The sequence below is a fragment of the Strix aluco genome, chromosome Z (genome assembly GCF_031877795.1).
Source record: "Strix aluco isolate bStrAlu1 chromosome Z, bStrAlu1.hap1, whole genome shotgun sequence".
Taxonomy (NCBI): Eukaryota; Metazoa; Chordata; class Aves; order Strigiformes; family Strigidae; genus Strix; species Strix aluco.
The window spans coordinates 52001224-52025475 of record NC_133971.1 but is presented as its reverse complement, the minus strand read 5'-3'; the positions used below and the strand labels follow the sequence as shown (position 1 = coordinate 52025475).

The 24252-nt window shown below is 40.2% G+C and overlaps 1 protein-coding gene and 1 long non-coding RNA gene across 2 annotated transcripts; both read right to left on the bottom strand.

Moving 5' to 3' along the window:
- Positions 1-831: 831 nt before the first annotated feature.
- Positions 832-22740, bottom strand: REEP5 (receptor accessory protein 5). The gene is made up of 5 exons (XM_074813521.1): positions 22516-22740; positions 22204-22297; positions 8875-9013; positions 3374-3542; positions 832-1949 (listed from the first exon to the last, which is right to left on the bottom strand). The coding sequence occupies exons 1-5, from the start codon at positions 22631-22633 to the stop codon at positions 1900-1902; spliced, it is 570 nt and encodes a 189-aa protein (XP_074669622.1). The 5' UTR covers positions 22634-22740; the 3' UTR covers positions 832-1899.
- On the bottom strand, positions 12599-17688 carry LOC141918704 (uncharacterized). The gene is made up of 2 exons (XR_012621779.1): positions 14513-17688; positions 12599-14395 (listed from the first exon to the last, which is right to left on the bottom strand). It is a non-coding gene; the product is annotated as an uncharacterized LOC141918704 (long non-coding RNA).
- Positions 22741-24252: the final 1512 nt, after the last annotated feature.

The window sequence follows — 24252 nt, the reverse complement described above, 5'->3', positions numbered from 1 at the left end:
CTGTACCTAAATCAAACAGACAATTATATTTATTACTTATTATTTCAAGAGGAGAAACTAAATTACACTGGCCACACACATGACTGCTATATACACAGTTGATAGAGTTTAAAACACAGCACTAGGATTTAGTATGGCTCACAGAAAAGCTCAGTGGGTTTAGGAGGGAGGAAGATAAGAAATTAAACCACTTTAATGGTGAGTCACTTCAAACTTTTTACTCTCTTACAACTTTGCTGTAAACTTTATCTTCTTCAGCACATCCACTCATAACAAAAAGTCATGAAATGATTAGGTGTAGTATTTTACATTTTTTCCTTCAAATGAAAAACTGCATGCTGTCCTACAGAAAATGATGCACAGTGGGTCTCATATTTTCCTGCCCAAGTTGACAGCCATAAGGGCTGTATTTTCCAGCTTAAAGCTTAAATTTTTTAAGACACTTTTATATCTCTTCTTATAATACATGTATCTCAAATTTAAAACTTGCAATGTGCTTCATTCTTTTGCAGTGTTTGCATCTGAAAACTTACAGTGAATGTTCATATACCAACTTGTTGCATAAAACCAAGTGTCTTCAAAAGTCTATATTGTTATATCTTTTGAATTTAAGATTGTGGACCAGAAATCACTTTTTATCGTATCAAAATCTTCTTACTGTCTGCATGTTCTGTGAGTTAAGAACTGTCACAGCATTACTGCAGGCTTCAAAGAAAAGTCAGCATAGAGATAAGAACAGGGAGATTTCAGTAATTCATGATGAATTTGTTGAAAATACTGTGGTATGAAAGAGTAAATACAGATACAGACCAAAAAAAAAATTCCTTTCCATTGATTGCAAAAAAGCCTTTATTCTCTTAACAACTTTGGTTGCATTCTTACTGATTGGTCAGGAACATAATCAAGTAACAACAGCAGCATTTCTATTCAGGAAGTCTCAGTGCTTGTGCAAGTTGTTCTTAGTACAGTCAGAAGGAATTCCAGATTTTTATGAGCAGAAAAAGCTCATGGAGGATGTAGTCCATCCCATTAATGAAGTAGTTCTGGGGACTGACACCCAAGGCAGTTAATATTTCAAGAGGACTTTAGAAAAAAGTGTCTGCAATGGTATCGCTGCTTAGCAAAAGCTTTTGAGTGTGATCTTAAAAGGCTCTGTTAACAATTTTGGATGACAACTTTATTTAGCAAGAAGAGACAAGGAGTTGTACTTTCATCATCTTGTGCTAATCTTGTGCAATTTAATGCATCCATTTCTGACAAATTACTTCATGCTAATATAAGCTTGATCACCTGAATGAAGTTACTCTTTCCTATATTTAGTATCTATCCATTTAAGAATACACACACGGTACCAAATATTGTGTTACAACAAAACATGCAATAGTGAATAATCTCTATCATCAGGTGCATAGAATATGTAATTTCATCATTTACAACCTTACTGGTGGGGAATACATCATTCTGCCATCTCTCATGATAATTCCCTGTATATTGAAGAAGATCTGTTCAGACTGGTATTTTTCTTATACAATAGCTTCATGTTACCAGACGCACCACAATCAAAGTGTTAAGAGTAATTATATACACAAAGAGACAATTAAAGTGCAGAGCCTGTGGGATATACACTTTTTATTTATGTTACTGCAGAAAGAGATTACTAGAAGATTTCTTCTGCAGGAAAAAGAATAAAATATTTTCATTAAGCTTCAGACACCACCCACTGCATTGTTTTTAAATAAAAATGCTTACTTTCTATAGACACAGCAAAGTAGTAAGCAAACTTACAACACATTCCTTTAATATATCAAAATGTTTCCAAGGCAATATTATTAAAATTATACCACAGTTCCCAGTAACATCAAGCTTCATAAAGGAGGGAAACTTTATCCAGTTAATAGTTTAAGTGCTCTTCTTTTCTTCACCCAGTAAGTTCACTGTTGCTTTCTTGGCTGCAGAAAAATAAAAGCAAGTTTAATCTTAGAGGCCCACAGATGAAGTGGCTTATTTGGTGTTCTTGCGCTGCATAAAAAAAAAAATATTTTTCTTTTAGGTCACAAAAGAAACATCACAAAAGAAAATCATAGCTTTTGTATACAAATACACACAGACAGTGATAAAACCGATCGTATAAAGATTTTAAAAAATAAACCATTAAGCAAGAAGCACAGTAAAAAGCACAGACTGACTTACAACTCATAATATCAATAAATTAGAGCTGCTCACAGTGTTTGGGACATACAGGTTTACCACAAGGAATACACTACCAAACTAATGAAATAGGACTGGAATAATGCTTAGTGTGTGTGTGTGTGTGTACGCACGTATGTGTGTGCATGATTTCTTAAAAAATATATGTATGTGGAAATCTTTATGTATAAAAATAGGAAAAAGAAAGAGTAAGTGATGGAATGAGGTCAGAAAAATCCCTTGTGCGACATGGAAGAACATTATTTAAGATAACTGTCTAACAATAATGATTCAGGAAAGGTCATGCACCAAAATTTCCAAGCATAGTTGGGAAAGGCAGATCATTTAGATGATGACAGGAAAACTGCTGAAGTTGGTAAAAGGAAAGGAGACTGCATGCATTATTTGGGGGAAAGGAGACTTAAGGTGCTTTGAAATATCTTACAAATAAGTTTCCTTTCAAATGAAATTTAAATAAACCTTTATTTTAGCTACTTAATACATTTCTTTCTCTTATTCATAAAGCTGTCATCAGACATTTTAGAGTACAAAGGTCCACTACAGAATACAAGAAAATAAAAGGAAAAATTAAGCAATCTACAGGCTGTGATACCATTTATTCTAACCAAATAAAAACTAAGTAATTTCTTTAAGAGTGGGCTCAAAATTCTTTGATCTCCAGAGGAAGGAAAAGTATAAAGAAGAAAAAAACTTATAGATGGGAAAACTTAATTTCACATGTTGCTGTTTACTGGAGTTAAAGGATTTGCCTTCCTACACAGCTGGCAGCCCTTCTATACAGCCAGGTATTTGAGACAATATTTTAGCAGATACAAGAATACACTGAAACAATAACTGTATTTACGAAAGATATCTCGTGAAGATGTTTGGACCTGCCTCTAGAGAGAATGTTTATAGTGATATGTGTGGTGGGAAGACACACAAAATAATTAGCCATTTCTTCCACTCATACAGCTTGCACTCATTCTAGAGTAACTGCACTCCTAGAAAGTAAGATCCACTGCAATCCTCTTTTCCTGGCATCTTCACCCAAATATAATTTCTCCATTACAATTTACATAGTCTTACAATTTTTTTTCCCCATATGATGATTAACTGTAATATTATGAGCTGCTCAGGGAAATTCCTCCTACTTGATGTTATTAGTGAATGGTCTTTTCCTCACCTTCTTTAGTGATGGTGTCTGCAGTCTCTGCAGCCTTGTCTTTCAGGTCTTTAACAACACTGTCAAGCTGAGCTTCATGCTTCAGGAAGAAAGGCCGGATAATTCGATGATAGAGAAACTCTGCTCCATTAGAAGGACTTGGAGCCATGCACCACAACAGGAAGCCACACTACAAGGAACGAGAACATCTGCTTCAGTAGAAGAAACAAGTAGGAGACAAGGTGTAGAGTGCCTTCCTAACTTTGCCACACACTTGAGTGTACTTAAAACAGTACATCATCCCCTTTATTTTGTATGGTCACAGTCCAGTAAGTATGCACATCAGTATAGTTACACACAGTGAATATTTATATTGGAATAATTTCACTGATACTTATAGGATAAAGGAGAAGCACTGTAGCAGTAAAGCTAATCTGGTAACAGATGTATCAAGATTGCATGTACTTTTTCTTTTTTAAGGTAGAAGTCTAAAACCTGATTTAGACAGTCTCTCTGGCTACTTCTAAACTATGTGGCACAGGCCTGACTGAAGGTCTAGAACCCTAAACCACCTAAATCCAGCCAAAACATATCCCTGTCCTCTCTGCTTTGAAAATGCAGCAGGGGAAAGAATAGGACTGTGCATCCCAGAGCTAAAGTGACAAGGAGGAAAGCCACATCCAAGCTGCACAGACAAGGGTAATGATTTTGGATTGCACAGTTTAGGTATAGCTTTTATAGCACAATCTGCTCTCTTGGGGAAAAAAAAAAACCCTGAACACCATATGTGGGGGGTAATATTTCTGTATTTTACAAAGGGGACTGGAAAGACAGCTATTACATGTATTACAAATATGTCTTTACTACTGAAGCACCTTTATTTGTCTTCAGTTCTGTCATACATAATATGAAGATAGCTATGCAAAAGAAGATCAAAACATTTAAGAGACAGGAAATGCCATAACTAAATTTGCTTGAGCTCTGAAAGTATATATATAAAAAGATTTTACAGGATAAAACTGCACTTACTCTGTGTCAAAAGCCTCTCCAGAAAATAAAGGCAGAACAGCTTTTCATAGACCACCTTTTCTTAAAACACAACCCAAAACTGCCTCGGCCAAAATGTGCTTTGTTCTGATGTTAGACATGATTAGATGTTTGAGGGTGTCCACACATTTTTGAAAGGAGAGGGAGAGAGGAGAAAACACAGTAACAACAAAACCTCCACTCTTCCTCCTGAAAGAAAACCCACCACACAATCACCTAAGTTAGGCACAAAAAAATCAAACTAGGCATTCAAACTACAATAAAACCATAAGCAACTTAAAAGTCTGCTTTTAAATACAGTAGCGGTTATTTAAATAGCTTAGATTTCAGAAGTTTTCCAGTTTTCACAGCAGTATCTATAGGAGCCAAAGAGATGCTTCATTGCATGTGCTAGAGCTTCTGAAAGTAATTTAAAAAATATAAGCAGTCTTACTTACTTATGAGGTTTCCAGTACAGTGCATACTGCAAAAGCATTTCCTAGAATCTAGTTCGATTACAGCATCCTTTCAGAATTCCACTGCACCTAGCCAGACATTTGTTGCCTCTACTTCCCCTTATACTTTTGATTTCCCACAGAAAGACTGAACCACACCCAAATACTTGTTTTTAATAACAATAATAAATTTTTTTCCTTTGTCTTTCATGAAACTGAACTAACACAGACTATTAAAAATAAAGTGGTTTGTAAAAAGGTCCAGAAAGCTCAGAGTGGTAAAATTGTTAACTGGAAAAAACCCAAACCCCAAACCTATATTCTTTGTGACCCTCCAGACTAGCCAGAGGAGGGAATGGAATTCATGTAATAGAGTGACTGCCTTGGGCAGACATCTGAGCTGGGTCTAACCCACTTGGACCTAGTGCCAGCAGCTGTTTGCCCTGGCAGCACAAAACCCAATACAGCTGGGTTTGTCACTACAGCAGAGGAAATGACTGCTGCTAAGAAACACAGCAAGCATGCTCACAGCCAGTTCCAAGCTTCTACAGACAGAAAACTATCAAAACCCAAGATACACCTCATATAACCACAAATATGAACAGACTCCTAACAGACAACTGCAGTCATTAAAACAAGGTGTTCTGTTTAATGGAACTGAAGTAGCTCTTTAGTCAAAATCAATAATTAATTGCATGGGGTGCATGAGCAAGAGGAGAGGATCTCTGTCTTTAAGCAGAATCAGACTGCCACATTTGGCACATTGCTACACTCATAATGACAACTCCTCCTTCACTGGACTGAGTGCTTCATAGCAGCAGCACGCATAATGCACCCATTGTGACGTGCCTGCTAGGAACTCTGTTCAGAAATAGTATTCTAGTATTTCAAGACAGAACTGTTAGTAGAGTCAGGAATCTCCTCTCCTTCCCACTACCAAGAATGCGCCTTTCTGGTACTTCCACTGGCTACAGTATTTTAATACCTGAATGCCAAAGAAATCTTTAAATATTAACAGAAATATTGAAAAACTGATACACATACACATGAAATCATGAGCTGCATGCATGTCCTGTGCTTCAGAGAAAAAAAGCAGACAAATAAAAAGTAGGCATTACAGAAAAGCCACAAAACCCAAGAAATCTCAGAACACTTGTCAATTGGAGAACAAAAGTACATGCAAATATCGTAACATATTCAAAGAAGTTGTTGAACATGCTTTTCTCCCATCTATAAAAACTACTAGTGCGCTGAAAGCTTTGAGATCACAGAGCCTAGGCTCTGGACTTAGGGGAATATGGGAGCAGCTATGATCAGTGTTTCAGCCCTGCACATCGAGGTATATAGAAATATTGAGCAGTGAAAACTCAGTCTGGAATGGAAGCTACAAGCTGTATCAAATACATGTGAATATGCAAATTTAGTATATTTGGAAAATGAAAGTGAGCTTGGAATTTGCATGAATGATGTATCTGGACTTCTATTTCATAACATCATAAAGAGACATCACAAACTACCCTACAAGAGGTTTTAGTCACGGATAGACTGAAAGTTGGAAGCTGTGTGCTTCCTCCTTTTCCCCACATGAAGTAACTTCCACCCTTCCACCCAGTCAGCAATGTTGATTCTCAGCCAACACCTTCTGTCTGCCTTTCTATCACAAAAATAAACCCCTCCTACTACCCACTACAGAGAGTAAATATTTGACTTCTGTGTGCCTTCAGCAGCTACTGTAGAAAACTGTGCATTTACCATAACTGCTTCCTTGTGTTTGCTGAACTGAGAAAAGTATCGTTCTGTTGATGTATACATGGTACTTCTGATACGGTATTATCAGAGCCACCTGTGGTTGGTCTTTATTTGTTAGGACAACCTGATTTTCAACTGCATGCTCTTTGGAAAGAGTGCTGTGCTGGCATGAAGAAATAACTGCCACATCTTTTATGACCAAGAAGTTAGAAAGGAAGCTCTGAAAATACACTGTATGAATTTAGAACTGTAAGTATACATCACCACAGACAATGGGTAAAGTCATAATCCTGCTAAACTATAAGGCAAAGTTAGGGATGTGAAATAATCGCGTATTGGTTAAGAACAGATTCTTCCAAGTGCTGTAAGAAATCCTTTTGGATTCTATTCAGACTAGATGAGCTTGCACTCTGATCACTATTTGGCTTGGTCTTAATAAATTAAAACAGTAAAACTTTCACAAATGTGTTACCCATGCTAAACTTCAAAATTACCAGATTCCTCTTTAAAACTCTGCAAAACCATTAAGCTTAAAATGGAACACATATTTTCATTTTTGATTAAGGAAAAAAAAAAGGGGGGGGGGGGAGAATTAACTTTGTGAGACAGACCAGAATATTTTTAGCCTGAAGCAGTAGTTTAAATATGTGCTTTTTCTTAGAGAGCTAGGGAAATAAGTGCCCAAATGATTGCACAGGTAATGCCTGTTAAAGGTTCAAAAGGAACAATGCAGAAGTGTAACGAAGCTGTCCAAGTCAGTTTTTGTCTTTACAATATGGCATTTCCTGGAAAAAGCATTTGGCAACATCAGACCTTACTGGTAAAATTTTAAATGACCCCACCACAACAGCTGGCAAGCAAACCCTTTCAAGAACTTTGGTGGGGCTAAACCAGGCTAACAAAGTGAAAGAGAAGGAACAGAACAGCATATTGAAACAGAAAATAGGAAAAAGTTCTTTAAGCTAAACAACTGACTCTCCAGCAAGCAAGAATGTCTTCTACTCAAGGGCATACATGGTAATTGGCTATCTCATGGAATAATTTAACACATTAAAGTTGATTGACAATACACTCACACCTTAGCTGACAAACAAAGCTTCGAAGTTAAGCAAATCATTGTTTGTAGTCAAACCCACTAACAAATGCACATTAGCAACAAGCTCCTCTGATATCTGCCATTTCCTTATTCTTATGTTGCAATTTCCTTCTTTCCTCCCAATAGCACAGATATGAATACTTCCTTTTGCTGCCTTTGTGATTTTACTCTCCACTTCCACTAATGCACTTAAAGCAAAAACAGAGCCACTCACTAGGGTTTACCACATGCTGTCATTTTGCCCAAATTGATCTGAACATCAAGTCAAAGAACTGTCTTTCCATAGTACAGCTGTTACTGATTGTTACTGATTTGTCATTAATTTGAGTTGATGATTCTTGGTGATTTTGCTAAGGAATGATTAGGACTAATCAATTAAATGGAATCTCACAGAAATATCGGTTTTTATAAAAGATAGTGGTGTAATGTTTTAAGTAGTCATAGAGATGTTGTTTAAAGTAACCATACAACCAGTTACACTGCTGGACGAGGTACCATTGTTAGACTGTTCGGTAAGGATGATTTATTGCCCTGTAGACCAGGTGTTTTAAAAGTTGTATTGTGAAAGGGCCTCGAAGCACATTAAAATTGCAATGTGAGCCAAAGTCCTTGAGTCAAGGACACTGGGGGGTCTTTCTTTTGAGTCAGTAGTCCGTGGTGGTCGCAAAAGCAGCCCCCCGACTCATTTCAGGACTCGAGTGCGCATGACCGGAAAGGGGTGGGAATATGAAAATGAGTTATGGGAGTTAACATGTTTATGTATGAGAACTTGATTAATATGTATTACTGTATCCAGTACAAGCAGTATGTTACACAAGTTGGGTGTGCGTTGTTGGTGAGACGACTCCCCTGTGCACCTGGCTGTTAATAAAGGAGTGTCTGCTTATCTACATCAAATTGGTGTCGATAAGTTCTTTTATCCCATTTTGGTGACACAGCTACACAATCTTTTTTCCTAAAACATGACAGTCCTCTCTCTGCCACCCATCCCAACTTCCCCTCTTGCCTCACAAAACCACTCACTGTAAACAGATCACTTTCATAGTGCTAAATTACATGTAACTAGCATCTAAAAATAAGGTCTGACCCAGGACTGATTCCAAAGGCATCTGTTGTCATCTATTCACTCTTGAAGACGTTAAATCAGTTATATTAAAGGTCTCAATTAAGGAGAGGGGTCACATGAACTAACATACCTTTAGCATATAGTAGAAAGGGAACCAGGACAGAAAGATATCAGAGAAGAATTCTGCTATGCTGAAAACGCCATACACAACCCAGTAAGTCAGCCACTGAGTGTCATCATCTTTGTTGGGACTTTCAATGGCCTTGATTCTGCAACAAAAACAAAACAGGTAAGCAGATCAGCATTGGTCTCATATATAATGGTGAAGTTTTAATGACTCAGATTTCTTGTTACATGTGAATCCTCATAATTTCTCTACATGCTCTAAAGAGAACTAAGTAGTATCTATCATACAGACAATATGCCCAAGATCTTTGAACAGCAAAGCTTCTCCCTACATGTCAGACTTCAAAAAGAATAAGATACTCCAACTATTTCTAGCTCTCTGATTACAAAAAAAAACTCAAACAAAAAACGTGATCATCCTGACCTTGTTCATCAGGCAGTTCATGGGACAGGGAAGAGAGGGGATAAACTCTGGCCAGTTCCAGTTCTGGATGCATTGTGATAATCCTCACCAGAAGGCTACCGTACATTGAAGCATTAGTGATCCATATAACAGTTAACCTGAGTAAACCCAGGCCTGTGCTGCACATACAGCCTGGCTTTTCAGGCCTGCACTGTGCTGCACAAATTCCCTGGTCACAGGATAAATTCAGTAGGCTCACCTGAAACAAAGGATCCCAGAGGGTACCAGTGATTACACCACCTGTGTGGCCTTGCCTGCATCCAGCAGTGAACATCCTCCCTCTTTGACAGCAGGAATGATGAATAGAGTTGTTGTCTTGAAAGACAAATCCTACAACAGCTTAAATTATCAAAATGGGGTAACCTTGTCTACAGATGAGGTCTGCACAGTGTGCTGTGTGTGGATTGGAGACCCATTCAGTGCTGCACAACTTGGGAGTTCCCAGCATCTACAGGGATATAAGACTGTCTGTACTATTCTGTTTCCTTATAGTGTTAGCTCTAACAAATAGCATTTTAAATGAAGCTTTACAGAATCTGATGTCTTTCTTACTGGGATAACAGACCTGCACCTCCTGATGCAAATAGCATCTAGATAAAAATATTAAATTTAGTTCGGTATTTTAAAGTTAACCTCAAATATCTTTACTCACACTGTACATGCGCTGGATTCCTCTTTGAAAAGGTACAAGATTTGCTCTAACTAACAAGCACCTGGTCTACAGAAGCAGATGAGATCCAGTACCCTGCCCCATACAGTGAGGCCTATGTATCTGCATCACCAGTTGTTTTGCTCCTCAGATCCATTGCTACAGGACTTGCAAATTCTCATGCAGACTAGAGTATTGAGAACAGGGTGGAGTAACCTCTAGTAAAGTCTTGGGCTTCCTGCATAATGACTAACTGGGTTTTTGTTCTCCAACTGCTAGGAGAATGCAGTTTCAAGTTTATACAGTTCTAAAAAAAGGAAGTTGAAAGAAAGACGCACATGTGCTTCCTTCAGTAGAAGTAGTGAAGTGGAGACTCTGGACTTGCTAAATTCCAGATTAGCACTCTAAGAAGTTTTAGAAGGATATGCTAGCAACTGTAAGCCTGATAATGTGAGGCTTAAGAGTATTAAAAAGCATTTGTCCTCTCCACTCACGCAGTAGCATTAAGATTGTAGACTCAGCTTAATTAATTTAGTTTTAATTATTTTATAACTTATTTCTTTAATATCAGCTGTATTGTCGCTAAAGCACAATCTGCGGGATATATCAAAGGTGCAAAGTTTTCTTTTAGTCTGTAAAAAAGATTAAGAGTTAGGGAGGTTAACAAAATAGAAATCAGATAGATGGCTGGCTGTGAGTACATGTCCTGGTTTGTGAATTGAGAAACCCTTTGGACTCTGCCACTTCCTAGTTCTGTAAATTAAGGAAAAAAAAAAAAAAAAGAAAAAATCAATTGTGTGACATGCCTTATGTTTTGGCAAAAGCACTGGCAAACCCACCACATGCACAGAGAACTGGTGTAGCTACAGCACTGAATTACTCTGAAATGCAATACGAGGATCAGACGCTTAATTTATGCATTATTTCCATTAGAGTTTATGGCTGGCTAGCAGGGCTCTGCAATGGGAAGAACAACAGCCCTTGTCATACCCCATCATGCACAGTAACGTGCTATTACTGAGGTACTGCATCAGCATGACTGGAAGAACTGGTTTTCCACGGGCAGATAGCAGCAGGTCTGCTTACTGCTGTTCCTAACAACACAGTGTTTGGAAATGGTAGTCCAGGTGGTCTGCTCAAAGGCAGCATCAACTTCAGCTGCTCCTGACCTCCCACTATAAACCACATTTTTTCTATGGCCACACCTCTCAGGTATTCTAATACTGCCAGTGAGGGGGCCCTACAAAAAAATCCCCAAACAAAACAGGAGGTAAGGGAGAGAGCTATTGATCTATTTTCAAGGTGTGAAGCTGTACTTCTAGAGGGAAAGAAAAAGTACAAGTGACTAGTAGGGAAGTTAGAGTGGTGGATAGACAGAGGAGAGAAAGGAACTAATTGCAAAGTTTCTCAGTGTTAAGGAAAACTTGCTGTAGTGGTTCATTGTGTGAATTTCTCTGGGTCTGTTGACAACTTATCCCTTAGAGGCATACAGAGGAACATTTATTTTAAGACAGTAAGCATGTTAGCTTGGTATTTGTGAGAGAATGCTTTGCAGTGAAAACGCTAACAGTCTTGCTGTTTTCCAGTCATCCTCTGAAGCCATCCATGGATTTAAGGAAGCATTGTTTAATTTATTTTTAACATTATCAAAGTCATCTTAGTAATCATGAAAATCGGTTTTCATAAAAAAGCTTAGAATCTCCAATTTTATGGCAAAGGGCAGATGGCATATCACCGTGTTAATGAGGCACGCTGTTTTCCTCTCTCCTGTAAAAATGGATGGCCTTTGAGAGTTCCTAAACGCAGTGCCATAGGTGTGTTCCCTTTGAATGTTCACCATCTGCAGCTGTAGTTCCTTAAGGTGCTCTCTTGAAGGGAATACATGAACAAGACACTTTCACGATCAGAGTCACAAGCCAAGTCACAAGTACTACAAGTAGTCAAAACCCCATCTGATTTAACCAGCTGACATGCAGCATTAAATCCATATGTGGTGTTTTCTTGCACACTGTAGGAAACAGCACATTTCCCCTCCTTCTCCAATAATCTGATCTAGGTAGGCACCGTGAGACAAGCTCAGGTGACAGACCTGTACCACACCCACTAAGGTAACAGCCACGTCAGCTCTGAAAGAAGGGCATGAACCACATCTGTTAGAAATGACTCCAGTCCCAATCCCATTTAGTGGGAGGAAAGGAAGGAAAAAGCAGGATATAACAGGGCCATGAGTGAATGAAAGTTTTAACTGAAGTCGAGGAAAGGCAAAGTATTTTACAAATATTCTGCTTCTGAATGAGAAATATGTTCCTCAGCTGAGGTTGCCAGTGGAAATCCAGTCTAACATCCCTGTTAAATGAAAGGGCCAAAGTTGCTTCCATCCTTTGCTACCTACACACTATTTCAATAGTAAGAAAATAGTCCTTATCCAAGAACAAGTAAGTACAGTAAGCTATGTAGAGTATCTGAATAGACAGGTTTTTTATTCATTTATAACTATACTCTTTTCAACATGTGAATCCCACCCTAATTAGACTTATTAAGATATTCTGTAAATTATTAGGCATTATCCTGGTGTAATACTCTACACAACCTTAGGAGATACATCACACATGTTACTTCAAGCCAAGAACATTTTATTCTTCATCGTGTTAAGTCATGAATCAATCAGTCTGATATTCAAAATGCAATCTCCATCAATAAGTAAGAAAGATACAGAACAAGAGGCACTGACAGTACAGCCAACTTTAGGATAGTCTTCTTGTAATTGTTATTTATGTGCAAAAGCAAGTCAGTCTCATTAGCACATAACATTAAGGTTCCTTAACAAAGGAAGGAACATCCTAAGCCTACAGTTTCAAATTTAAAAAGAGAGGAGATGTTTTTGTAAGTTTTTTGAATACTGATTTGACTAAATTCCATGATAGCTATGTGTAGTAATTACACATCACAAAATTTTATATGGTGCTTACACACTAACTGTAGAGGACTTTAAAAAAAGCATCAACTATATACAGTAGTTCCACAAATTGGAGGTAAAAGCAGTCACTAGGAACAGCTTCCAACAGACTGGATGGTAAACACCACAGCTCAGTTATTTTAAAAACAGATGTCTGTTCAGCAGTGCAAATGGCCTGCTGTGGGCCATCACTGCAATATGCAGACAGATGGGCAGACAAGTAAAAACTTCATTTTTGCCAGATCTGTTCCCCAATAACCCCATAGTTGGTGATGCCAATGGGGAAGGCCAGAGGCTGCCATGCCCTCTAGTAGCCCAGGGCTCGTATCAGCTATGTAGCTACAGTATCAGAGTACCAGCTCAATTTTGACTGTGTGCATCCTAGAATCAATCAAATTGAACTCTAGATCCAGTGTGGTTATTTTATCCTGTTACCTGATAGTAACAGACACTGGTCTAATTTTAGTAAGTTGCCAAGTTGAGTTCTTTCACTTAAAGCATGTGACTCACTTCAACAAAAAATCATCTCTTTTCCAAGAAGACACTGTTATACACTCCTGAATTACACCTGGCATAACAAATCATTGTTAGAGTTAATTCACACATACAGTACTCACAGAATAAGCATATTATAAGTACACCAGTTATGAGTTTGGGGTGTTTTTGTGTTTTTTTGTTTGTGGTTTTGTTTTTTAGCTGAGTCTAGATGTGGAAGCCAGAAATAAAGAAAGAAATGTCAAATTTTATTGCTCTAGTCTCATGCGATCACTCAAATCCCTGCAATTTACAAGGTGTACCTGATGACTCTTGTATAAATAGTTTTAAGTTTAAGACAAAAGATTAGCCTCCATTAAGCACAGTGCTTATGTTGTAGTTAGGGAAGACTGGACCATTTTGTGTATCCTTCCTTCAGTTTTCTAATCAGTGTTATACTAAATGAGTAGGCAGGCATATTTCTGACCCTCTTAACCAAGTACAACTCTTTTTTCCCCCCATTTAACTTTAAAAAACCCCTTGAAATTACCTGTACTTCTAGAGTTTATACTTATTGGTCTGCCCCAACTTGTTACACCAGGTTGTGGCAATTCAAAAATAATTTACTTCTAGCTATCTATCCAGACACCCCTGTGGGATCAACACTCCATTGCACCAGACTTCCTCAGTCTGGTGCCTCTTTGTCATCTTCATTTCAGACTCATCTTGGCAGGCTGCCTCCATGACATCTTGCATCATTTCAGTGAAACAAGTACCTGCGTATTTGTATTTGCTTTACCGTTTTCTCTTCTACATTTTCATCCATCAGTTAAAAGCCTTCTGTCTTACATCCTTCTTCCTCCTTACTGACTTCAGTAGCAGAGTCATGCATTTGCAGATACTGAAAACATCTTCCTGCCAAATGCACTTACACAACTGCTGCAGTGTAAGTCTACTATGTTCCCTCTCAAAATTCTGTATACCTAGAAGATGGGAGCACACAAATTCATGAAGGATAACAAGGGGGACTCACTGTCTGTGCAGGGACACATATTATAAGAAGACAACAACAGACATGACAGTAGTACAAAGGGTTCTACCTTCATTTCTTCAAAGAAAATGGAGACTGAGGCAATGAAAGGAGCACATGCCATTTTGCCCACCAGTGAAGTGAGTCCTACAGAGCACATGTTAACTCAGCACAAAGCTAGACTCCTGAAAAAAAAAAAAAAAAAGCAGCAACCATCTCATTTCATTGCTCTCTGCACATTCTTGGCCTGGTCTCTTCCAGAACAAGTATTTGTAGGGCTGCATGATGAGTCAGTTCCCCAGTTCTGCCTCAGGTTAAAACCAGCTTCCCCCAAACACACACCCACGCACATGCAGGCTTTTTTGCTGGGATTAACATGCTTCAGTGCAGCCTGCCAGACCATTTGGTTACTGCGTGTTCTGCCACACAGGCCGGGCAATGTGACTGGTACTGTGCAGCAGGAGCTCCGGCAGGCTTCAGCTCTCCACTCCTGGAGAAGCTGTCCGTTCACTCTCTCTGGAAGGGGGATTTCCTCCACTTCCACCCTTAACACAGGCAAGGAGGGTCACTGTGGCCTTCAGCAGAGCTCACCTGCACATGCAGTCTCAGGCTAAGGTTTACCAGCTTCACTGTTGGCTGTACTTGTCCACACTAGCAGTTAGACACTGCCAGCTAGAGTCTAAAAGCCCTGTTTTGGAGATGTCTAATCCCATCTTATATTACAGAATTGTTTCAGGTTGTCTGTCCTGAAGATACTGACAAGAAAGAGAAGTGGCACACAGTGAGGGAGCTTCAGGAAAAGCCACATTTTACCTCTATAGCGCAGACATGCTGCACCCCACCAGAGGAAGCCACTTGCTACAGATCCACAACACAACACTTCTCTACTTCTGAGAGCCAGCTTTGTTAGAGGGAAAAAATGGTTTCACATGCTTTGGTTGCCTCTCCACAGCTGTTACTGTTTAGGGTGCAGGCACAGAGATCAAACAGTACTGTTATGATCAAATGGAAAAGAACTGGGACCCTGCTACATGCTTACAATACAGAAAGAATTAAAGTTACATTTTCCTGTCAACCTATGCCGCATTGTGGAGACTATATTTCAAGCGTAATTTTTTTACAGCTCTACCACTGTTTTTCAGTTCTGTTTACTGCAATGCTGGCAAAAGAATTATAGTATGGCCTTCATGTATACAAATGTACAGTAAAGCATGAAATCATGGTGCATTTTCAGACTTGCCTTGGTAAAATGTGCTGTTTTGAGGTAATGACTCTGTAAGGAGTTTTTAAACTAAAAACAAAATACTACAGTTTTAATTACTGCATGTAATTAAAAAATTGACTCATCAGGGAGTGGGAAAAGGATTCCAGTTTTAGGCTGAGGACTGACTTCTGGGTTGAGGCTGGTTTGCAGTGACCTGAAGAATTTCCTTTATGAGTACAGTGGTAGGTGCTAAGCTGTGTAGCAACAAAATTTTGTCATTTTTCTTTAAAAAAAAAAATTAATTTTTATACAGTGTTCACAGACCCTCACATCAAAGTCCGCATTTCTTGTAACAGCCAAAGACAGCCTCGTTATCCTCATCTAAAAATTGTGTATCTTGGTCATTGTATGCATAGTGACAAGCAGGTTTCCTTCCTTTTGGGATAGCAAGATGTTTTCAGCTCTCCTGTGTCAGTCTCATAGCTGTGAAGAAAGACTTTTAAATTGTAACTAGACTACATCATCACAACAAAACAAACAGGAAAACAAGAAAAGCAACCAACAATAATCCACTTTTTGGTTTTTTAAATCTCACTTTTTGACTCCAGCTCACTTCTTCAGCACTTAGGATTGGTAATGCTACACATTAATTGTTAAAAACATTGTGACTCACCAGAGAAAGGGTAGTTTAAAAATATATCCCGGCAAACCCCACTGATACAGGTGTAATTATTCCTTTAACATCTGTAGGCCCACATCAGCCAAGTCGCTAGATGACAGTACACTAAGAGACAGGAGCGCATGCAAGGTACAGTACTGCAGTGCATCTTGACCAAGAAGGTCTAGTAAAACACCTTCATTTATGTCTCAAACATATCTGCAGTCCCTAAAAATAGCATCTACATCAATTATAAACTGGAAATCTTTCAATGAGTTTAATTCAGATTGTGGACCCATCTGTACAACAAAGACCTTTATCTTTTTAATCTAAATTTAAGATAAATTCAAAATTTCCTACAGTTAACATAGTATTAGACTCTCTTTTATCTAACGACTTGCTATCTCTAGAAAGGAAAGCACATCATTTGTCCAACCAACAGCTAAGATGGTTTTTATTTTAAACATGGCACTCAAACCTAAAAGACAAAAAGCAAGTATGTTTGGAAGACCTGATTTGGCAGAATATACACAAAAAAATCAAAATACACTTTTTAGCATCCGAAGGCCCACAAAAAGAGTATCAGCTGGGAAAGGCAACAGCCTAAGTGCAGACAGATTTGGAAACTTTCTCCTTACATTTACACTGAACATTGTGAATCTGGTTAGATACACCAGCTCTCTCAAATCACTTTTATAAAGCAGCAGCAGAGCATTACTTGTGAACATTAGCATATCATGTAGTGTTTTTCCATGAAGGAAAAAAGTAAGCATTCTCCTCAAAACTTTTTAAGAGAAAGCAAATTTGCTGCCCTAGCTCTCAAATAATGCAGAAATGATTTTACATTTTCTAAACAACCATGACCAAAGAAAAACAATGTTCCTGTTTTAGAGGTATAGAAGAGGCAAAGGAACTAGGGGACAGGCTCAAGACACCATGATAATATTAAAAATTAAGACTTGAATTGCATGTTTTATACTTCTCTACTATCAATCCAGATTGTTTCCGGTTTGTAAAATGCCACGAGCCACACTTACATAGTAAAAACAGCTGAATTGAAGTAACAGCATAAAATTAGCCAAAGCAGAGAGAGGCATGATTGTACTATATTGCTTTTCTCTCTTTGATGCCTGCAAGCAGTTGGTGCCAATTGCCATAAGGGGCCTCAGACAAGAACGCGCCCAAGGACATAATTTTTGCAAGTGTGATGGGTACATCCTGGGGAGGGCAGAGAAACCAGGAGACACCTGTGGCAGTCAAAGATAAGAAAGCTGGGAAACTTTACAGACAGAGCAATGAGCCAAGACAAGACCTTATATGAAAAAAAAACTGAGTTCATTGAAAGGACGCTAAGAGACACCTCTTCAACAACCACTAGGGACCACCACAGACCACCAACCCCCCCCCCTCCCCCCCCCCCCCGGGAGCCCCTCAGAGATGCTTCCCTGAATTTTAGTACGCTTGCACAACGTATTAACATATGCACCTCTGAAAATACGTGTGTACTTCTCAGAAATTACATGAATATTCATTTCTTTTATTGTATATAATAAGTGCGCTTTTGTCTTTCAGCGTGCACGTTAGGTGATCCCCCGTGCATCCAGCATTGCAATAAAGAATGCCTGTCTTCTAAAACTTCAGACTAAGTCTTAGAGGGTTCTTTTGAGACTGAATTTACAGTAACACCTTGAAGACATCAGTAATAAGTTCAGACATCTTACTGCCCAAAGCTATTTTCATCTTTGCAATTTTTAAACCAAACATGACAGCATTTCTGAAATTTCCAATCCTTTGCACGCATTTCTTAGTCATCAAAGGCTCCCTTCCTGCTTGCACTCCCAATTTTTTTGCGGCAGTTAACCACCACTGACTATGGGTGGAGCTACATTTAAACTGGCTAGCTCTGGAAAGTTTAGAGCAGCAGTGAAAATACTGGCAATGTTCTTTATATACTGCCAACACTCACTTCTTCCATCTACTAGTCTGAATATTGCCCTGTGCAGTTAAAACTTGCTACAAGTATAAAAAGTTGCTTCTATCATCTGTGGTAAACTTTTCAATGCTGGTGTACTGCAAACAAATATTAAAGTTCAACTTTTGATTATTCTACTTCATCACATAGCACTTAACAGAATTTTAGGGAATAAAACTATGGGAATTTTAGAGAACATGACAAACTTTAATCCAGATTGTCTGATTTACTGTAAAACAGCCAGATAACATTTACTTGGAAAACTACTGCTTAATTTTGCCTATGTTAAGAGCTTCAGGTGGGTCCTTGATGGTGACACGGCATAAAAGCCTTGGATTTTTGGGAAGATTTTCTATTGCTACAGAAGAAACTCCTCCATGTATAAAACCGCTAAAGACTTACACAAAGCAAAGCTGAAGGTGAACATGAACAAAGGGGAAGGAGAAGGGAAACAGCTGTGCCTGCCTTAAACTGGAACAAGCATTAACTAGGGAGTTGCCCCCCCAACCCCCCAGCGTTGGCTTTGGGCCTCACGCAGCTGCATCATTTCACACCGGTCAGGCACACCCCATCTACTAGCTCTAACCCAGCAGCTACAGCCTCCAGCACTTCTCCACTGAAATCCACACCAGCTGCACAGCACACACTGACAATGAATACAGGGAACTGTGTAAATGAAAGAAAATAAATTACAGAATCATACAACATCTGACAGGCAGATTCCTGCAGATCTGTAAAACTGTCCTGGTTTCATGTATGAACAGACCGAAATCTGAGCTGAGCATCCTTCTTGCGCATTTGTTTTTTTCCCCCAATATATTTTCTTTCAGGCAAGCACAAAGATGAACAGCAACTACTGTGAGCAAGGTAACTCAGACTAAAATCCTAATAAAACAGATTTGGAACATGCTTAACGGGTCACTCACCCAGTAGCCTATTTGCCATTTTAAACAACTATAACGAGGACAGGAGGTGATCTCCGTTGCAGAACACAAACATCTATCCCACTCCCTCATGAATGTCTTTTCTGCTGAACAGAGGCCTGACTCAGTAAAATAATTCAGTCACTGACAATGCAGAAATGATACACTGATGTACTTCACAACAGAAGAAAGTAAGTTAACTGAGGAAAAGTAATCTGCTTCTCTTTCAGTACCCTTCTGAGACATTTCAGGCCTGGACCCATTGTTGAAACACCTGTGTAAACATAAAACTAACAGCGTGCACAATACATTCCATTCACAGTTCCTCACCTATTCCAGAAGCCATAGCTTTTACAGCAAAAGCCATCTGAGGGTGTTTGCAGCTGATGAAAAATGCTGAAAGCTGTCTTCTGCCCAGTTCTAGGAACTCACTACTGTTAGTTCATATAGCAGGCTCTTCAGCTGTCTTTTCAAGGGGGACAGACCAAATAGAATGAGAGGAATAAATAAACCACCCCAGCTAGAGTTCTTTACGCTTTGCGTCATTATGCTTTATGAGCATGGGGGACAGCAATCGGCAGCACCCTGACTGCAGTACAGGATCCAGAGCAGCAAAAATGAAAGCAGGAATCACTCCAGTAGTTCAGCTTTATCTTCTTGCAGCTTAGCCCTGCGTTAGGATGGAGATCCTACAGTAGATATGGAGAGTGGCATGGTAGCACCAAAAAATAAACCCATATGGTGGAAGAAGGGTAATCACCAAAGAGGATTCTTGCTCTTTTTCACAGTCAGGCAGCCCATGCTTGACTCCAGGCTGAAAGCCATCTCAGAAGATAGCACTGGTGTCCCAGTGTGTTGCTGTCAGACTGATCCCGTAACACTACACAGGCCGGCAAGAGCAATTCTGCCCACATCTACACCCCTCACTCCTAAAAAGGGGGAAACTAAACAGGACCATGAAAACATGTGCACTAGTGCATTGCCCTGCCATGTCCCCTCTGCAGTCACACTGCTGGCTCTGCAGGCTTGCAAGCAGAGCAACACATGCCGGAAACTGCTATGTACCAGCTCTGTACTTGGGAAGGAAGGGAAGGGGAGGGGATCGAGTGCTCCTGTGTTGTCAGAAAGCTGCTTCATGAGCTGAACCTGTCCAAAAGCTGCCACTGAAAGACACTGGCATGCAACACACCACATGTGTTTTAAACTAGGTTTTCACCCAAGATTATAATTTTCTCTTAAAAATGTTTCAGCATTAAAAAGGCAGCTAAAGGGAAAGCATTAACTGAGCATGAATTGGAAAATATAGAATTAGCATTGTATTCATGTGCATGTTATTCATAATTTTTTTTGTTTAAGTGAAATCTGTAGCCAAGGACAATGGCATTTGCACCTATTACTAAAAAAAAACAAACAAACAAAAACCAAACCAGAACACCCCCCAGTCCTAACATCCAGGAGGTAACTTTTCACATTAAGATACATTTAAAATCACCTTACAGCATGAAAAAGGGGTAGACACCCTACAAAAAGATTTTAAAAAATTAATTTTCCAGATTTGGAGGGAAAAACTTTGCAAGAGAAAACCCCACTATTGATATTCGATTTGCTACTGTCTTGCCTCCATAGTTCTAAAAGCTTTTATTCATCATTGTTGCATAACAGCAGATTTTAAATATAATCCCAAATCAGTCTTAAAACAAGTTTTAAAATTTAAATAGGATTTTAGAAAGTAATTTCGTAGTGACCTAAGTCAGACACAAAATATTACATAAACTTAATTCCTACACAACTATTTTAAGGTTCTGAAGCTTTGTTGGCTTGTTCTTTTCACTTTCAGATTTTAATGAAAAAAATATCTTTTAACTAATCTTTTCACTAAAGATGGCCTTATGAAAAATAAAACCTAAGTTTCTCCAGAGCTCTTGGCCTATAATCTCCCAAATTAGTACTCACTGGAAACAGCATTTAGAAAACTGCTTAGTTGTAAGCATCACAACTGTAAGATATTTCAAGAGAGTCTAAAATTAAGTCAATCTCCCACATCTCTGAAAAAACAAGAGAAGGAACCTATTTTGTATTGCCTGGGAGCTAATTACAGAGAACATGGTTTTTAAAGTTGCTGACTGTATTTAAACAGAGTTGTGTAGAAGGCAGGCACTGTGTTTCAACAATATAGCTGGGAAGGACTTCCATTTTATGAATGTATTAGGCCACACAGAAGGTTTTATTTAGTACATTTCTGAAGTCTTTTCAAACACACTCTGCTGTGGTCTTACCTAACAGGAAATCCATTTTGGTCTAGTAACAACATAACGTCCATGAAAGATACCAGATATTCCTAGAAACGAAACAGCTAAGGAGGTTTTCCTTTAAAAAATGAAGTATTTTTAACGCTTTTACACCCAAGGGGCGCTACAGTGTCTTCCTCTCCACCTTCTCATCAGCTACGTGGTTTTGGAGTAAACACCATTCCTTAATGCAACTCTGTCTCCTGTCCGTTATATGACCTAATGATTCACATCAAACATATGCTGACACTGCATCAGTGCGTTCCTGCATACCTGGGAGTGTCAACTGAAAATATCAGTGAGTTTTAGCAAATGCTGTTACAACTGTGATTCCTCCTCCTGTTACTAGCAGCAGGCAAGACACAGTGATCCAGCTTCTCACTGAAGATGACAAAGCTGGGAACGGAAAGCTGAAACACAATGCCCTACACGATCTGGTTTTCAAGTGTGGCAATTACCCAGCATCTCCCATTTGTAATTTGGTACGTAACACTTGCCAAATGGAAGAAACCTCGTTCTTTCTTCAGCACCTTGCACCTATACATGCTAAGGGAAAGGGGTGGGCTGGAAAAACATCATTTTGGAGCGTGGTTCTGAAATGCCACCGTGACAGACTGTGCACCAGCGCAGGGCTGTGATTCTGCAGCCGTGCTCTCTCTCCCGCGGGTAACACATGCACCCGTCGTGGAAAGAGGGGCTAAAGCGCTGACACTCACGAGACGTAGGCGGGGTAGCCGAAGCCGATGGTGTTGCAGAGCAGGGACGCACCGTAGCCCACCACCAAGTAGACGGCCACCACGCCGACGATGGCTGTGTAGGGAGAGAGCAGAGAGCCGTTAGCGCGGGCGGCCCGTCGCGCCGCGGCGCTGGAGGGGGCGTGTCGCCGCCCAGCCTTGCCTGGGGAGGACGAGGAGGAGCGGAAGGGCGCGGCCGCTGCCATAGGCCGTACCGCCCCCGCCCTCCAGCCCCTGGGCGAGGCGCCCCTCGGCCCCTCGGGGACCCGGCGGGGGGCGGCAGCTGGAGCTCACCGGTGGCGATGTAGGTGCGGTTGACGCCGGTCTTGCTCTCGATCCGCTCGAGCACGGCAGTCATGCAGTTCTTCTCGTGCAGGAACCGGTCAAACCTCTGCCTCATTGCTGCCGTCATGGCGAGGCCGCCGCGGGCGCCCGTCCCTCAGTCTCCACAGCCCCGGGCGCACGGCGGCCGAGCGGCAGGCTCCGCCTCTGGCACCGCCCGCCCGCTCACCCCACCCACAGCCGCGGCGGGAGGCGGCACCGCACCCGGCCCCGCCGCACCCGGCCGTCGTGAGGCGGCGAGGCGGGGGCGGGGGGCGCGTCGCTCCGCCGCGGGGCGGTGGCAAGCAGCAGGAAGCCATCTTCTGCTGGGCCTTGGAGCTGTGTCTGCGCCGCGAAATGGAGGTCGGGGTGCGCCGCCTGGCCTGGGCAAGTCTCCCCCGCCTTGTTTCTAGGGAGCCTCGGACATGGGGACGTATGTACTGTAGTGACCACTGGTTAGTTTCTTACCATTTTGTCCCTCACTGGTTAATAACATGCCCCATCTGGATGTAAAGTTAGTGTCGTTTTATTATTCTGCCAAAACTCAAAAGGAGGGGGGCGGACACGGGACACACGACGGGGACGATGACGACACGTCTTTTAGGTCTTAAATTGAGTCGGTGGTCGCGCTTTCTCTCTAGCGTCTTTACTTTTCCCCGTTACCATAGATTTTTGCTGACTCTCTGCTGCTTTGGCAATTACCCAACTTTCAGCACTTTCTCTGCAGGATGTGCCCTTTTTATAAGTTATTTAGTTCCTCCCTAAGGGCATAGTTGTTAGTAAAGCCTGCACTGTTCATACAAAGTAATCTGGCTTACATAGTAAAGCCAGCACTCCCTGGCCTCCTTAGAAGATTTAAACGCAGTACATCTACTCTAACTTGAATAGCGTCACTAAAACCGAGGCACTCAAAACATACAGTTTTACACAGGTAACATTTTCCCCCCTTTGAGACTATAAGGCTTTTCTTTTAAAAAGACTCAGAGGGCTCACAATAATTTCTCAGTACCATCACATATCAACCAGTTGTGGCTTGGAACAAAAGTCTTTTCCTACAGCTTAAAACAATACACAGAATGATTAGAATCACAACAATTACTATGATACTTTGGAGCAATCCTTCTAACCAGCTAGTCAAGGAAAATCCCAGTCCATGTAACAGCTTGTTTGACCATACTCCTAGTCCAGCACACAATTTGCAACCAGCTTTTGCAACTTGATGAATTTTGTCTATTGGAGTCTCTAAATTTCCATTGACATTTGGAACGCGTATATAACAACTATCATTCTTAAGATCAAGATATCCACAAGCACCATGTAGGTGTAGTAACAACAGGTCTATTTTGCAAAGCCATTCTAGAGGTGGCATGTAATTGGGTGTTTAATTCCAAGAGCCTTAATTGTGTGGCATTAGCCAGAGTTTCCATGTGTAATGTAAGATTGTGAATTGCCAGTCTATTTCTTAATAAGTGTATGAGTGAATATAGATTCTAGTAGCCATCCTACAGTGGTGCCAGTGCTTGGATGTTGCCCAGGATCTGGGCTCCTTTTTATTTTTCCCCACAATTTGGTGTACAGAGATGGTTTTCCCCATAAGGGACATAAGGTTAATGTCCCTAATGTCTAATACATTATTTTCCCATTCAAGGGAAGATGAGATGTCCATTTCCCATCACTACTAATTCAGACTGTATGTCCCAAGGATGAAAT

Excerpts from the sequence above, each read along its gene's own strand:
- REEP5 (XM_074813521.1), bottom strand. The coding sequence starts at position 22,633 with ATGACGGCAGCAATGAGGCAGAGGTTTGACCGGTTCCTGCACGAGAAG. Across the intron at positions 9,014-22,203 it reads GGCTACCCCGCCTACGTCTC|AATCAAGGCCATTGAAAGTC; the intron begins GTGAGTGTCAGC and ends TTTTTGTTGCAG. Across the intron at positions 3,543-8,874 it reads CTTTCTACTATATGCTAAAG|TGTGGCTTCCTGTTGTGGTG; the intron begins GTATGTTAGTTC and ends CGTTCCTTGTAG.